General features: G+C 51.2%; 1 protein-coding gene and 1 long non-coding RNA gene across 5 annotated transcripts in view; one reads left to right on the forward strand and one right to left on the reverse strand.

Annotated features, from left to right (window-relative positions):
- LOC102931403 (mucosa-associated lymphoid tissue lymphoma translocation protein 1) overlaps positions 1-16,653 on the reverse strand; it is a 60,135-nt gene that overhangs the window by 41,334 nt on the left and 2,148 nt on the right. For 2 of the 4 annotated variants that reach the window (XM_007065842.4, XM_043523806.1), the window contains exons 2-7: positions 15,367-15,470; positions 14,135-14,253; positions 11,871-12,024; positions 8,079-8,257; positions 4,847-4,943; positions 626-652 (exon numbers count right to left, since the gene is read on the reverse strand). In XM_007065842.4, coding sequence (XP_007065904.2) covers positions 626-652; positions 4,847-4,943; positions 8,079-8,257; positions 11,871-12,024; positions 14,135-14,253; positions 15,367-15,376 — 586 coding nt within the window. In that variant the 5' untranslated portion in view covers positions 15,377-15,470. The remainder of the gene's footprint in view (positions 1-625; positions 653-4,846; positions 4,944-8,078; positions 8,258-11,870; positions 12,025-14,134; positions 14,254-15,366; positions 15,471-16,653) is intronic. The other 2 variants (XM_043523807.1, XM_043523805.1) reach the window with 1 other exon arrangement.
- On the forward strand, positions 506-8,437 carry LOC122461954. The gene is made up of 2 exons (XR_006284236.1): positions 506-717; positions 4,152-8,437. It is a non-coding gene; the product is annotated as an uncharacterized LOC122461954 (long non-coding RNA).

Below are 16,653 nucleotides of genomic sequence, written 5' to 3' on the forward strand. Positions count from 1 at the left end.
AGAAGGCTCCACACGTGCACCACAATTGAGGCATATCCTGGTACAAGGCATCAATACCCTGTGAGTAAGGGGGAACCCATGCTCCAAGAAAAAATAACTCAGAAAACCTACACTAATCTAACACTAATGAATAGCTCTAACTTATAAAGGGAGAAACTTGCAGTAGCAAGCCCATGGGCTCCGACTACTGATCATGAGTGGGGAGAAGGAACTTAGAGTGGTCAGAGGCAGCTCCACCCTTTATACCACTGTGCAACAGCATAAGATTGCGGAGGACACATGTGCCACCTTGATGGGTACAGCTAAGGGAAAAATCTCTGACCCTGGTTCACAGGGAGTACGCACACCAGCAGTGGAATGGACACGTACAATCACTCAAAGAACTGATGTTTCCTATTTTATCTGTGAGACCGTGGTGTGAGATGGTACATGCTGGTCATTGGGGAGGGGTGCCTGGCGTGGTCTGGTTGTACAGCTGTATTTGACAAATGTGCCAAGGCGCTGTTATAGCAGAGGACAGGTGCTGGGTCCTCTGGAAGGAGTGTGTCAATCAAAATAAGTTACAGCTTCATTGCACTTTGGACACAGATTTGTTTTGACAGGAAGAGACAAACACAGCACTCACCAAAAAACGGATCTGCCAGACACGTACCTGCAAAATGACAGGGAGGAAATCAACCCCCAAGCACACACCCTGGATCCCAAGTGCTAACTCAGGTCAGTCGTCTGACACCAACAGTCCCTGATTAAACAGGCCTTCCCCCCACCCCCCAATATAACGCTGAATCTAACAGCTCCACGCTCTACTCTGACACAGAACAGCAGAGGGGGTGAGAAGCCCAAGGCCAGGATGGAGGCATTGATCTTTCATGTTACACAGGAGTAAGTCAGTGATGCCTGCTACTGTGCACCAAGGGGACGAGCGGGGCGGGGCCCAGCTTTACCCCCCAATACGTCAGCCGGCATAGCTCTGAGTTGCTGGGATCACCGAACATTACTACCCCCGGCACAAAAGGCAGGCAGGCGGAACTGTGCCTCCCAGGAGCACCATTCCTTCCCTGCGCTGCCCCATGCATAGGCCCTCTAGCAAACCAGCCTCACCCTAAAGATACTGGCCTAGCTTCTCAAAAGGAACTGGGCATTTTGGGTATTCAGCAGATACCCCTGAAAGGGGCTTGGTTCCCAGCAAGGGCCAACTACCCACTCCTCGAAAACCAGTCCCCCCTATGGTGTGTGAGGCAAAGTGAGGAAGTGAGGGTGGGAAGGTGCATGGCAGCTGAATTCCCCCCAAGACAAAGGTCAGGGATGGACTGGCAAGGAAGGCAAAGAAGCAGGGTCAGACTCCAAAAGGGAGGGAGACAAGGAGGAGTCCAGGGGTTGATAGCAGTAGCCTGGAAGTCTGATGGAATGAAGGTCAGAGGAGGGGCAGGAGGGGGCTGATGGTGGAAGGTTGGAAATGGCAGAGGGGCAGGTGGCAGGATGAAGGGGAAGAGCCAAATGCCACCAGCCTGTCTCTTCTTGTTCCTGATGTAGTCTAGCGCTTCTCCATATTCAGGGCATCCTGCTAGGAACTGCCCCTGCCCCTAGGCTGCTACTCTCTGCCTGTGCAACTATCTGCTCCCCGAATGGCAAAGGAAAAGAAAAACAAAATCAAAATCTCCAATCACATCAGCCTCCAGCCCAAATCGCTCAGGCCAGCAGTTCTCAGCCTTTTCAGGCTGGCAACCCCTAATTCAAAGTCAAAAACGTGCCTGACCTCCTCACATTTATTACAAAATGCAGGAAAAAGGGGGGCCAGTGCTAACAAGGATAAACCTAGATAACTGAGTGGTGTGTGTGTTTTGAGAGGCTGATAGAGCGCACTCAACCATGCAGGGTAAGGGGAGGCAGAGAGCGGGAGAGTGAGATTTTCTTTGCTTTAGATTTGTGCCCTCCCCCCGCCGCAACTGCCTTTAGTGACCCACCTGGGGTGTGACCCACTGGTTGACAAATACTGGCCTGCCTATTTGGTGACCCATCTTACTTGCCATGTGGTTTGGAATGATTATCTGAACCCAGCAGGACAGCACACCTCACTCGCTGGCACACACCAGTGAGCTATTAGTTTTCAAATGATACCTCACGAGGCATATTTTGTACAGAGATTACCACCATAGCGTGTAGGATGTGAATACAGGGGTGCGTTCGGTCACCACCACATTTATTATTTTGTAAATTATTTTATAAATGATTTTTAAGCCAATCTCATGATTTGGCGGGGGTGGGGAGTGGAGCTGACTCATGAGTTTGAACATGTCGGGTGGTGACTCTTCTAATTCTATATGGGGAGAGGGGACTGACTCCGTCCACTTCCCTCGGAAATAGCCCATTTGTCCCCATCTCCCTCTGGCCGTCTGTATCTTGTGGGCACTGGCTCTGTCGTGTAGGTTAGGGCAGCTGTTACTTGTTTCAGTTTGTTTGAATTCATGCAGTGCTCTGTTTCACCACATCCTGCACCCTGTGACGACTCCACCAGTTACTGAGAAGGTGGGGATACTGGGCTAGCTTCCATAGTCTGCCCATTTGCATTGCAAAGAGGCTGTAAAGCTAGCTGAATAGACTAGCCAAGGACTCCCCCAGCATGGGAGAGTCCCCAGCCACTGCAGATCTGGCATAGCCATCCTTATGGCACCACTGCCTCAAACCCCAGACAAAAGGCATGGCCAGCATCAGGTGTGTGGCTAGGGCATGGCCAGTTCAGATGCTCTGAGTTACACTGGATACAAACTAGTCCCTGGACTTCCCCACAATTGGGGAGCTACCCAAATGCAATGGAACCTTGGTGGAAGAGGGGGGCCCATGAGGACCCGCCCCTCTCTGTGGCCCACCCCTGCTCCTTTTCTTCCCCCCAAGGCTCCACTCCTGCTCCTTGTCTTCCCTTGAGGCCCCACCCATTTCCATGGCCCCACCCCCTGTTCCCCCTCTTCCCCCTGAGGCCCTGCGATGGGGCGGTGACACAGACCAGGGGCTGCTCTAGGCACCCTAGCACCCCACCCAGGACAGGTGGAAGGTCCAGGGCTCCCCACAGTGGCCTGGGCTCCCTAGGCAGCTCTTACCCTGCTCGGCTCCAGCTTGCGGCCTGGCCAGGGGGCAGGGCCTCAGGGGGAAGAGGACGAGCAGAGGTGGGGCCATGGAGAGGGACCAGGCCTCATGGCGAGGAGGAGCTAAGACCCACCTCAGCCCCCCCCACCAGGAAGAGACTGGGGCCACTGGCAGCGGGGAGAGTTGATCACTTTATCAGCTCCCCTGCCATGAAGCACAGCTCCTGCCGGTGCCACTCTGTGCCTGCCCGAGGCTTGCAGTTTGGAGGGGCAATGCAGCCCCCTGCCTGCCAAACTACGCTCATGTTAAAGGATGCGTGGGCATGGCCCTCCTGGTCCCCCCCAGTTCCAGCGCCCCTGCCTTTGCCCCACCCTCCCGGGGTTCCAAGACAAGCACATCTCGGCCAGTCCCAGGAATCAGGCCTACTGACTTCCATGTCCCTATAGCATATGTATCCCTGACATTTTTACCAGCTCTGTGTGTTCAGCATTTGCTAGTGTGGTATGCTAGATTCCTAAGATTAGTTCCTGCAGTGCAAACACAATCCTTCTCATCCAAGATTATTCTGGGTAAGAGCTGTGAAATCTACATCTCCGTAGCCCAAGAATGCCAAAGTGAGAATCTTGCAGCACATTATAATGCAACAGCTTTTCTATGACACTGCTGGGGATTCCTTAGAAACCATTCATTGTTTTAATCTGATACTGACAGAAAACACATGGCCAAGCTCTTAGCGTTCAGCTGTGCTCCTGACCTGAGCTCTCTGGGCAGAGTAGATCTGCAGGGCTAGTGAATGAATTGCTTAGACCCAGCTCAGTTCTCTGGTTGATTCGACAATGTCACGGCCTCTCTGGGGTTACCAAGGAATTTCATGCGACTGCTGTATGTAACTCTGAGCCTTGCAGGATAAAAACGGAGGGCAACCCTTTGCATTTCAATCTTTTTGTTATGGGAAAAGAGCCACACTCCTTGTCTGAGTGGCAGCACAGACATTATTTCCCCCCCCTTATAATTATAGATTCCACTTCCTGGGCTAAATTTAAAACTCTCCCCTTCTCATGGAATTCCAGGAATGCCATTATCGCTGCTCTGAGCCGGGGCTGGTAGACAGCTACTTTCTCAGCTCGAGTGAGCTGGCGCTGCTCCACTGAGGCCACTGCTTCAAGTCAAGGTATTTACTGGGCAAGAGAAACCATTCTACAGGCTGTCTTTGTGACAGGCGTTGCCAGGACACCTCCCAGTTCTCTGCGGCCTATGGGACGTCGAGTTGCTACAACTACAAAGAGCATTCTCGGTTCAGCAAGAGTTGCCCCTGATATTACTCCAAACCCAGTCTCATCCGCCCAGGACTGCAGGAGTAGATAGGCATCGCACGCATTTCTCAGATCAGGAACTGAGTCAGAGAAGTTAAACGCCAAAGTTTCAACAGTGGCCGCTGATTTCTGGGATGCCTGTTTTCAGGCGTGCACAAAGGGTCTAAAGTTGGACTCACAGAATTACCAGCCCCTTTTGCTGATGTTAGCCGACCTGGCTCACCCAAGGCCAGAGAGGGAGTCAGTGTCAAAGCCCACGTGCTGGATCACCCAACCCCATGGTGCTCAGTCCTACACTTACCCACATAGGCCACACTGACGCTGGCCCAGAGATAACACCATGTCACTCGCCCCAACCCCGAGGTTACTGCTCTGAAATCCAGCCTCTCCCAATATCTTTCAAACTGAACACCCATTTGTAACACAGCAGGATGTGAATTAGATCTGCTCACCTATGTGAATCTCCACGGCATCAGTCCAGTGTTCCCCTTGGCCATTGGCTGCACAGCAAAGGTACGTGCCAGAGTCACTCAGCTTCGCAGAGTTGATCTGAAGAGATTGACAGTAACATCAAATCGTTTTCACCTGGATTACAGCTGCCAAGTACCCATTGCCCCAAAGCCTTTCACAAATACTTATCAGGCCTCACAGTTAAGGCTACATTTTAGTCACGGATATTTTTAGTAAAGTCACAGACAGGAAACAAAAATTCACGGCCCGTGACCTGTCCATGACTTTTACTAAAAATACCAGTGAATAAAACTTTTTTTTGGGGGGGGGGGGTCTTCCCAGGGGCCCCACGGGTGCTAGGGGAGCGCAGCCTGGCTGCTGGCGGGAAGGGAGGCCGTCCGGTGGTGCACAGTTCAAGACCCCGCGGGTGCTGGCGCTGGCACCTGCAGGCACCGCCCCCGCAGCTCCCATTGGCCACGGATCCTGGCCAATGGAAGCTGTGAAGCCAGTGCTCTGGGTGGAGGCAGCATGCAGAGCTGCCTGGCCACACCTCCACCTAGCAGCTGAGCAAGGGGGATGTCGCCGCTTCCAGAGAGCCCCCCAGGTAGTGCCGCCCAGAGCCCGCCTCACCCCATCCCATGCCCAACCCCCTGCCCCCTCTCACACCCAAACTCTGCTGCTGTGGGGGGTGCCACGGCGGCCTGAGACTGCCCCATCAGCACCAGTGTCCCTGGTGTAGGGGCTGCCTGAGCTGCCCCTGAGCCAGGTGCACCGGCCGTTGCAGAAGTCACGGAGGTCATGGAAAGTCACGGAATCTGTGACTCCCATGACCTTCGTGAAAAACTCGCAGCCTTACTCATAGTGTATGAGTCCCAAAGAGCTTGCAGTCCATATAGACAAGGGCCATAGAGATTTGGCCACATCCATACAGGGAGTCTATGGCAGAACCAGGGAGTGAATGCAGATCTCCTGAGTCCCGCACTAACGCCTCAAATGAAGCCCATCCTGCCTCGCTAAGACCCACGATCACAGCCACATTCTGCAGGGGGGAGCATAGGTGGGGGAACTAGGGATGTGGGGGGTGCTGCAGGTTTCACACGGGGGTCTGCTCCGGGCCCCACACCTGGGATCCCGGCTGCTGGTCCCACGCCCAGGGCTCCGCTCCCAGCCTCACATGTGGGGTCCCAGCTCCTGGCCCCATGCCCAAGGCTTTGCTCCTGGGCCCACCCCTTGGGCCCCACTGCCGGTCCCACACCCAGGGCTCTGCTCCTGGTGCTGTGCCCAGGGCTCTGCTCCTGGCCCCGCATGCAGGTTCCTGGCCCCATGCCCAAGGCTCTGCTCCCAGCCTTGTGCCCAGAGTCCCAGCTGCCAGCTCCGCCCCTGCCCCCCTTGGCTCCCTTACCCTGTCTGCATTCCCCCCTCCCACAGCCCTGGCCCTTTTCCCAGCTCGAGCTTTAGAGGCGGGGCGGGGGAGGGAGGGGTACAGACAGGGTAAGGCGGGGGGGCGCGAGGTAAAAACTTTGGGGACCACTGCTTTGCAGTTTTGCTGACTTCCAGCATCCCCGCTATAAAAAGTGTTCCAGGGCCACTGGTAGGGAGATTCGTGCATATCTGCAAGCTTTAATGACAGGAGGTTTCCTGCTCAGACTCGAAGGACAATGAGGTGCATTGACGGCCTGATCCTAAACCTGTACTACATGGAATGGACAGAATACCCAGGAGACCAACCTACTTGCCAGAGGTGCTGAACACCCACAGCTCCTGGCTGCTCAGGACCTCCCAAAATCAGGCCCAAAGTGTCTCTTAAATTGGCCACCCAGTAACTGAGTCACCCCAAAATAGTGGCGACTTCTGCTTATCTGTCGAGAGAGCCTGGTTCCAAAAGGGTTAAAGAAAGGATAGTGTCCTGCCCTGTGATGTGGTGTTCACCCCACACTTGCCCTGAAGGAGTTAATGTAGGCTAAGAAGGGGCTAATTAACCAGACAGGCCACAACTGAGGTGAATCAAGTGGCTTAAGTAATCCCGACTGAATAATGAGGGGGCCCAGCTGAGAGGAATGAGCTGGGTGGGGTTTATAAAGACAGGAAGCTGGCAGCTGAGAGGAAACCAGAGGCTGTAGTCACTCTCCGGAAGAAGGGAGACTGTTGTTTGGGAGCTATAGCACCAAAGTAGCCTACACTCATTCCTTGGGAGGAAGCGAGCCAGCAGGTTAGGAAAGAAGCAGTAAGGGCCAGAATAGAACAGACCATGGCTGCTGATTAGAAGGTCCCTAAGATGGAGTAGAAGGCAGGCCTGGGTTCCCCTGCCAGCTACTGGAGAAGTGAGACTGGCTGGGCAGTGAATGGGCAGGCTGCCTGAGCCTGCTCATAAGAAGAAACTTTGACACCCTGGAAGGGGAGAACATGTGACTTGGCCAGAGGGCTAAACCACAAACACAGAGCATCTTGCCTCTCTGAGAGCCAGGAAGAGAAGGCAGGGTGAGCGGCAAGAGGCGGAATGGAGGTATCAGACTGGGAATCAGCTAATCCCCAGAGTGACCAGGAGGAGGTGCAGCAGCAGACCCCGTGCAGCACCCCCATGCTCAGATTCTCCATGTACAGGAGTGGTCTGGGGGCAAGTTCACGCCAATGTGTCCCGTTTAAAGTGACCGTTTCTATTGCTCCCCTGGGAGGGCTGTGCATTGTCGCCTCGGTGTCTGGCAAAGTCCTTCATTCATTTCTAGGATTCTCCTGTACTCACACACAGCCTCTGCAAAGTCACAGCCACCCAAGAGATAGAGGGGGTACCTGGGCTGTGCCCACCCAACCCCAGAGACCCAAACAGAGCAAAGAGCTTACAGCCTGCGTTGCAGGGAAACCTGACTCAATTCAAGATGGTTTCTCTAAGGTCAAAGAAGCAGGGAGTAGTGACATTGCATGTAATTTTGCTTGACTGCATAAACTAAAGCCCTGGAAGCTATGAGGGATGTCCCACATGGCTGGAGAAAAGCAGAGTCACCTGTGGCTCCAGTAACCAAGGTGATGATGACACTAGGATATCCATCACTCACAGGTCTTTCATGCCTATTCCAAGCCAGCAGTAGATGAAATGCCAAGAACCACATCTGCTTTCTGGTGGCTGACTGGGATGGGGGCAGTTCTCTCATGCTCAAAGCCCAGTCATAAACACCCTCTTCCCATCCCGGCACCATTACACTGAGCCAAAGCTTATGAACCGCCTAAAGACAACATTACCAAGAGTTTCTTCTTCTTCTGATGCTTCATGGGGGTCCCATTGTGGTACCACTGGTAGTGTGGGGCTGGCACCCCCAGAGCGGCACACTGCAGCTGGAGTGGCTTGCCCACCTGTACCTCTGGCGCAGTGGGATTGAGGACTATGACGGGTTCTCCTTGCCACAGCTCAGGGAGCAGACCTGGCAAGCAACATTACAATTGAATTAGAGCACATTTCTTTGCCACAGCATGATGAAAGAGGATGAATGGCTCCTCAAAGCAAGAGTCTGAGTTAAAACCCAGAAGTGTGAACTCTCCCCATGTGTTTCCCTTCCCTTCTAAGGCACGCCAGGCCTCTCAAATGCACTAGCTATCCCATAGCAAGCCCTCTCCGTCCACCATGCAGTTTCTGGAATTACACCTTCTACCCCACCCCACCTTCCCAAAACAGCTCATGGCACAGTCTGCAACACCCACCTTCCATCAAGATAAACACACCACCACCTTCAGTGGTACCCCAGGCTCTGACTCATGCTCATCTTCCACACAAAATTTAAAGGCAACTATGCCTGGGATTCATAGATTCCAAGGGCAGAAGGGACTACTGTGGTTATCTAGTCTGACCTCCTATTGAGCATAGGCCAAAGAACTGCTCCTAAATAATCCCTATAGCAGATCTTTTAGAAAAACAGCCAGTCTTGATTGAAAAATTGCCAGTGATGGAGAATCCACCACAACCCTTGGTAAATTGTTCCAATGGTTAATTACCCTCCCTGTTAAAAATTCACTAAGGCTGTCAATTAATCACAGTTAACACCTGCAATTAACTGAAAACAAAATTAATGGGTTAATCGCATAGAACTGGGTGAGGAGGGAGGCATCTGGGGGGAGGGCTGAAGCACCAACCAGGAGCCCTGTGCCCCAAGGGGGGCAGGAGCTTGCTGGGAGCCTGGAGCCCAGAGGGGAGCTAAAAGTAGGAGGTCACAATTATTTTTTAAGTACAAATGGGGTCACCAGCACAAAAAGTTTGAGAAACACTGCTATAGAGAATGGGGCCTGGTGAGCTCAGCCTCCCTGCACCCACCTCTCCTCCCCTGCTTCAGGCCAAGTCCCTGAGGTAAAATCCACCCTCCCTTGCAAACAGGGGCTCACTCAGCTGAAGGGAGTTATGTAAAAATAATAATAATTCTACTTTTGTAAGTTCAACTTGCATGAAAGAGATTGCACTACAGTACTTGTGTAAGGTGAATTGAAAGGCTATTTTTTACAGTGTAAATATTAGTCATCAAAAATAAAGTGACACTGTACACTTTGTAGTCTGTTGTGATTGAAATTAGTATTTGAAAGTATAGAACACATCCAAAATATTTAAATAAATGATATTCTATTATTGTTTAACAGTGCAATTAAAATGGCTTAATTGCAATTTTTTTAATCTCATGATTAATCACTATTAATTTTTTTTAATTGCTTGACAGCCCTAAAATTTACCCCTTATTTCTAGCCTGAATTTGTCTAGCTTCAACTGCCAGCCATTGGATGGCGTTAGACCTTTCTCTGATAGGCTGAAGAGCCTACTAGTAAATATTTGTTCCCTATGTAGATACTTAGACTGTATTAAGTCACCCCTTAACCTTCTCTTTGTTAAACTAAATAGATCAAGCTACAGTCTATCACTATGCAGCGTGTTTTTTAATCAGAGTCTGCAGTCTTTGCTCCTAGATGTAAACATTTACATTTAGCCTTATTAAATTGCATATTGTTTGCTTGTGTCCAGTTTACCAAGCAATCCAGATCACTCTGAATTACTCACCTGTCCTCTTCATTATTTACCATTCCCTCAATTTTTGTATCAGCTACAAACTTTATTGGTGGTGGGTTTTTTTCTGCCCGGAGAGTGATAAAAATGTTAAATAGCATAGGCCAAGAACCAATCCTGGCAGGACCCCCCTCGAAACACACCCCTTCAATGACAACTCCCCATTTACAGTTACATTTTGAGACCTACCAGTGGGCCAGTTTTTATCCATTTAATGTGTGCCATGTTAATTTTATATTTTAGTTTTTTAATCAAAATGTCAGGTGGTACCAAGTCAAATGCTTTACAGAAGTCTTTTATGTCAACGTTATTATCTTTAACAACCAAACTTTTGCATTAATTACATTACCCTCCTTTAATTCCTTATTAAGCGTTCTGTATCAGCTGCTCCATTATCTTGCCTGGGATCGACATCAGGCTGACAGGTCTGTAATTACCCAGGTCATCCCATGTACATTTTTTAATAATTGACACAACATTCACTTTCTTCCAGTCTTCTGGAACTTTCCCAGTGCTCCAGGACAATGAAAAATCAACATTAATGGTCCAGCGAGCTCCTTGGCTAGCTCTTTTAAAACTCTTGGTTGCAAGTTATCTGGACATGCTAATTTTAAAATATCTAACTTTAGTAGCTTCTGTCTAACATCCTCCTGAGATACTTGTGGAATGGAAAGTGTGTTCTCATGGCCACATGACCAGACTGCATCACCTGTTTTTTCCCCAAATACAGAATAGAAGTATTTATTGAATACTTCGGCCTTTTCAGCATTATTATTGATAATTCTATCAGTTCCAGCTAGTACTCGACCAATAGCACTTTCAGGATTCATTTTGTTCCTAATATATTTAAAAAACTCCTTCTTACTCTTTTTAACTCTGCTGGCCATAAATTTCTCCTTGTGTCCTCTTGCTTCCTTTTTGGTTTTCCACAATTCCCAACTTCTGATTTATACTCATTGCTATCAATTTCCTCTTTCTTCCATTTGTTACATATTAACTTATTTTTTACAGTTGCCTTCACTTCCCCTCTAAACCAGGCTGATATTTTAACCAATACTGCCTTCTTCCTCAGTTATGGGATTATGGCTTTTGGGGGATTTAGTAAGGTTTTCTCAATGATTCCCAACTATCATTCACATTTTTCTGATTTAAATTCTTCCTCCCAGCTCATTTGGCTCATAATTGTTTTCAGTTTTGGGAAATTGGCCCAAGCACCAAATATATATATATATATTACTGGTCTGGACTTTATTCTGTTTGTACATTATAAATGTGATCAAGTCATGAACACTTGTACCTAAGCTATCATTAATTTTTAGTCCTGTGATCATCTCCTCTTTATCTGTTACAACGAGGTCCAATAAAGAATTCCGTCCTCCTGGCTGCAATGCTTTTTGAGTTAGGAAATTGTCATCTCTTATGTTTTGAAATTCCAGGGATGTTTTAGTCCTGGCAGCATATGTGCCTCAAATTGAAGTCCCCCATGATTACATGACTTTTTTCCCTATACATGGTTGATAGGTGTGTACGGAGCCAACCATCCTGTTCACTATTGTGATCTGGCAGACACTAACTAGTAACCCATTTGTGCTTTATCTGTGAGTTCAGAGTGTTAATTTTGCTCCCTCTCTCATAGCTTCAGAGACTTCCTATTATCCAAGTCCCTTTGATGAACACAGGCACAAAGCCCAGTGGGTAACACTGTCTGGGAGTGCTGGCGTGAGTGTTATAAACAGGAGACACAGAGATCCAGAGCCCCACACTCAGGGGATAAGGACACTGATTTAAATGGTTTGGGAGCACAGAGACAGCTGTCTGTCTTGGACACATTGACAGGATCACATTGCTAGAGCCTGCTTTCCCTTGATATCAAGTGATGGGTTGGCCTAGCATGCTTCCACTGAGGATATCCTCTGGAGTGTCTCTGTGTTCTAAGGGAAGGTGAGCGCTCACTAGAAGGATGCGGGCTGTGTGGGGGAAGGAAAATCGTGTACCTTTGGGAATATGCTGATGGACCTCTACTCTCACCCAGTTAGAGAAGGTGACGTTTTTGTGCAGGTCATTGATTCGGCAGATGTACAGTCGGGTTTCCCTTGCAGCGATGAGCAAATCTGGCTCCGTGGCCCCCACAATCTGGCAGCAAGCAGACTGAAAAGAAAATGCAACCTGTGGACATGGCACAAAGTCCTTTCTCTTCACCAGTACGTTTGTAACCCAAAGACACCAGCAGGCTCTTGGAGAGAGACACTACCACAGAGACTGGGAGAACCTTCTTGCCTCAAGCTCTGTTAACCAGACTGATGGATGATGCAGAGATGGGTACAGGGGAGAGGAGCTCATTTGACAACTCCCAGCAGCAACTTGCCATTGATGCACCATGGGTCTGAATAAGCAAACACATCCCACTTCCCCCCATTCTCTTTGTTTTTGGTTTCCTAGCCTCCTGGTTCCAAACCTGGCCAGCTCCAGAATGGACCCAGCTCTGTTACACCATGGCTGTGTAAGCAGTAGGGCAGGCTGAAGCAGCCCTGTCCTGGTGCAAGAATGGATTAGAATGAGCCAGGAAGGCAGAGCATGCAATCAGGTATCGCCAGGTAGGAAAATGGAGCTGAGATTCCCAGGCTGCATGGATGCATCCTGCTGGTTGCACTGCTGTGAATGCGAAGACAGGGGCTCCTATTCCTGCTCTCCTGTGTGTGTCTGTCAAACCTGTCCTAGCAGCAGGATTCGTCCCAGCAAAGATGACTGAGACAAACTGCCCCATTCAACTGGGTTCCTTTCCTGCATCAAGATGAGCATTTGGGGTGAGCAGGGGACTGCACAACAAGCCTGCCTGAGATGGATGTGAATGCCAAAGAAAGGAAAGGTGTGCGTGTGCACGTCTGCATGTTGGTGGAGGGGGTTCGCAAGGAGAGTGGCTGTTTCCAGTGTTTTAATCTGAAATCAGATGTTAATGGCAAGTGTGGCAGAGCAGCCCACGGGGAGGGTGGAGCAGGCCCAGGCCCAAGGGGATGCAGTGCCGCTATTCCACCTTGTTCTCAACATCTGTGCCGGGCTCTGTTTTATCAACATTGCAGGCCTGATTTTCTGCTATCTGGTCCCTTGTCACCTGCTGCCTGTGCAGACTCAGAGTCAGGCTCTTACCCCTGTTGCAGTGAGCAGCGGGGTGCCTGGGTGCAGCACTTACTTCAGATGCCCAGCAATGGAGAATCAGGCCCTGAGAGCAGAGACTCCTGGTCTCCCATTGCATGCCCAAGAGAAGAGGCTGCCATCCTGCACAGTCACTTGGCCTACCAATGAACCTTACTGTGCCTTGTCTCATACCCTCCTGCTTCCCCTGCACGCACCTTTCCCTCCTCTAAGCTGGCTTGGTCCAGCTCTCGCTGCCCTCTCCCTTGGAGGGCTATAACTTGTCCCCCTGGCTCCTCCTCCCTAAGTGACTTCACAGGCCCTGCTGACAGTCCTTCAAGCTCTGCTGCCTCCCTTCCTCTCCCTGCTTCCTTGTTTGACCACAATTACTGGGCCAATGCGTTTATCCCTCCCAAGACACAGGCAACCCTGCCACCCCCACACTCTGTTCTCCCAGTGCCTGCATTCCTTCTCATCCCTCAGTGCCACTCATTCCTCTTCAGCCCCTCCCTCTGTCACAACCCACCAGTCTCTCCCTTGCTTTGACTCCTCCTTCAACCACACTGGCCTCTCTTGCTCTTGTTGACTCCATGTTCTCCACCCCACCCCCAGGCTTTTACTCTCACCAGGGAAGCGCCTCTCCCTGAGCTGAGCACCTCTGGAAAAAAGCCAGCAGCTGGGGATTTCCCCCTCTGCTCTTTTTCCTCCAGGTCTGCTGCCTTCCTTGCTAAACAAATCTATTTCTCATTGAACTGCTCCTGCACCTCCAGCCACCCACACTGTTTCTTCTACCTTCAGCTCCCCCGCTAACCCTCTGCCCCTCTCTGTTCTCTACCAGCTTCTTTACAGACAGTGCTAGCGTGAACGATCAGCAGGCTGCCCTGTCACACACCAGTCTGAGTGGCAACTGCTGCTCCTACCATCTTCCTTCAGCCCACGCAGATGGCCCCCGGATCCAGCCCACTCCCCACTCGTGGCCACTCAGCCTTTCAGACATGGCAGCTTTGCGCTGACAGGGCTAAGGGGGGTTCTCTGCCCATCCCCATAACTGATGCGTGTGGCACAGTGGCTGGGGTGGGGAGGGGAGCCTCTGTCTTGCAGTCGCAGATATGCTTTCCCCTGGCCTTACCTGGCACTGGTAGAACCACTGGTACTGTGGGGAGGTGCAGGCTGTGGCCCTACATCGCAGCGTGAGGGAGTAACCGACAGGGACGGAGGTGGAGGCCGGCTGCTCAGTGATCACAATAGCTAGAGAGAAGCAGATGCAGAGTGGTAATGGCAACCAAGGGAACAGAGAGAGGAGCAGCAAAGTGGCCTGGTGCTCTGGGCCCTAAATATTCAACTTGTTTCCCCTCGAGTTGGATGGCCAGATGGCCCAGTCTGATGCAGGGCGTTCTTTTGCAAGGCCAATCTGTAGAGCTAGATTGAGCCCTGGCCCTGCAAGGGCTGGAAGGGAAGGGTGGTGACTGGAGCCCTCCTTCATCTTGTGCCCCAAGCAGTTCTCAAGCTTGAGACACCATAGACTCCTGGTGAGAAGCCACCTCCATGGGGGCAGACTGGGCCCTGGGCTCATCCCTCTCTGTGCCACTTCACTCAGCTGGCCAGGCACATGATGCTGCACCATCCGAAGGGTGCTCCTGCCCTGTGCTGAGAAGCTCTGGGAGGGGCTGTGTCCATCTGCTCAGGCTGATGCTCCTCACCTGTAGAACTGCTGGGCATGCCTCCTCAGCGGCTGGGGTCTAGCATGCTGCCATCACTACTTTTACAATGTTTAAACTTATGGGCTACAGCACCCAGAGCTGTACGATTTGTAAAGACGGCCTGCAGAAATGCTCCATTACACCTGGCTAATGAGCAAAGCATCATACACCAGCTCTTCTGGAAGCACCAATGGTGGCTCCATCATTAAGGGTCAGTTAAGTTTTGGGAGAAAAATAACAGTAGAGTCAACCCCAAACATTAAAAAAAGTGAGTCAAGCCCTGGAAAACATGAGATGATTTTAAATATTGTGAGATTTCAACAAAACACATTGTGTTATTTTTCTTTGCTTTCTGGTGTTGGAGGGTTCCTGGCACGCATTGCCCAGGTTTTCTCTGCAAACCAAAGGGGTAGAAACTTGGTTTCTTATTTAGAATGGAAGCTGAGATTCTCCCATAATCACATGATTCCAGCAGCTGGGGCTTTGGGAAAAGCACCAAAGAGTGAGACCCATAGTTGTGTGCCACACCTGCAGCACGGCAATACAGATGTGTATTTAAACTCATCTGTTACGCTTTGGGGGTGGGCAGAAGAGAGAAATAGCTACTATGGATCATAGTGAAGGGAGCCCTATCCCCTCAACATGGCGGAGTGCTGCTCACCTTTTGGCATTGCTTAATCAGCAGCTTGGTCTTCTACGGGCATAGGCGTCAGCAATTGAGTGCCTCGCTCCCTGGCCACTCTCCCTCTAGGAAGCAGCACCTCCCTGGAAAGAGGCAGAGGGTCTTTGTGAGAAAGGAAACTTCTGGCCCACATGCCAGCATACCAAAGCAGAGAGGCAGCTGGCTGTTGCCATGTTACTCAGCATAAAGGGCCCACAGGCCAACTGCGCGCCATGGGTCCTTACTAACTGGCACATAGATTGTTCCTTTGGTGGCCTGTTGCTGCAGCAGCATGCTGGGGTAACAAAAGCAGACACATGCTCCCTCTACCCTCACCACCCAGGCAGGAGAAGGTAGAAGAGGGGCAGGAGAGGGGCACTGCAGGATGTCAGGGGCCTTAGCTTTCCTGGGTAAGGAGTGTGCTGTGCTTGGAGGATGGGGCAAAGGGATGAGTCTGAAATGTGCCAGGGTGGGGGAGTGGGGAACCCAGAAATGCAGGGGTTGAGAGCAGCCAGGACTCCCCAGAACTGTGCCAGGCTTGGAGGTGGAGGGGGCACCACAGCTGTGCAGAGGGAGCAGGGCCTGTGCTCTCCAGTAGGAGTGGGGAGGCTGCCTAATATCTGCCAAGGGGAGCATGGGGGCAGATGCTAAAGGAGGGTTGGTAGTTCTGGAGCTTGGACAGAGGGACATCAGGGAACCGTCCAAAGAAGTGGACTGGGTAGTCAGGGCTTCTTTCCCCCTGCTCATCCCCCCCATAGCCTTGCTTCTATCCCCATTTCGCTCCCCACAATCTCTGCCCTGCTCCCCTCTCCCCGCCCAGCTCCATCCCTCTGCCATTCACAGACCTCAACAGGACAAGCCCTGGAGGACTGGGAGCCAGGACTCCCTGCTGCCCCACCTGTTCCCCTCCCCCCTTTGTTTCCTCCACCCTGCAATATAGGGTCAGAATCCAACTGAGAGGGATGGGGGACTGCAAAGGAGTCAGATGCAGCTCCTCAGTCCCAGGTCTGTTTTGTCTGATCTGTGGAGTAGTTCAGAGCAGCTGTACTGCACCGGCACTTTGGCCACATCCCTGACACACTCACTGTGCCGGGGTGTCTGCTGCTGGCAGATCTCCTGGCTTACCCACAACACATACTGCCATGAGGACACAGTCTGCGTGGCAAGTGAGGGCTGGTCGGTTATGGTAGCAGTGATAACAGCTTCCAGGAAGATGCAGTGGAGTGGGGAACTCCCTGGTTGCAGGGGAAGCTCTTCAGGGAAGAGCGTGGCTCCGTGTGACATGAG

The sequence above is a fragment of the Chelonia mydas genome, chromosome 10, assembly GCF_015237465.2.
Source record: "Chelonia mydas isolate rCheMyd1 chromosome 10, rCheMyd1.pri.v2, whole genome shotgun sequence".
Taxonomy (NCBI): Eukaryota; Metazoa; Chordata; order Testudines; family Cheloniidae; genus Chelonia; species Chelonia mydas.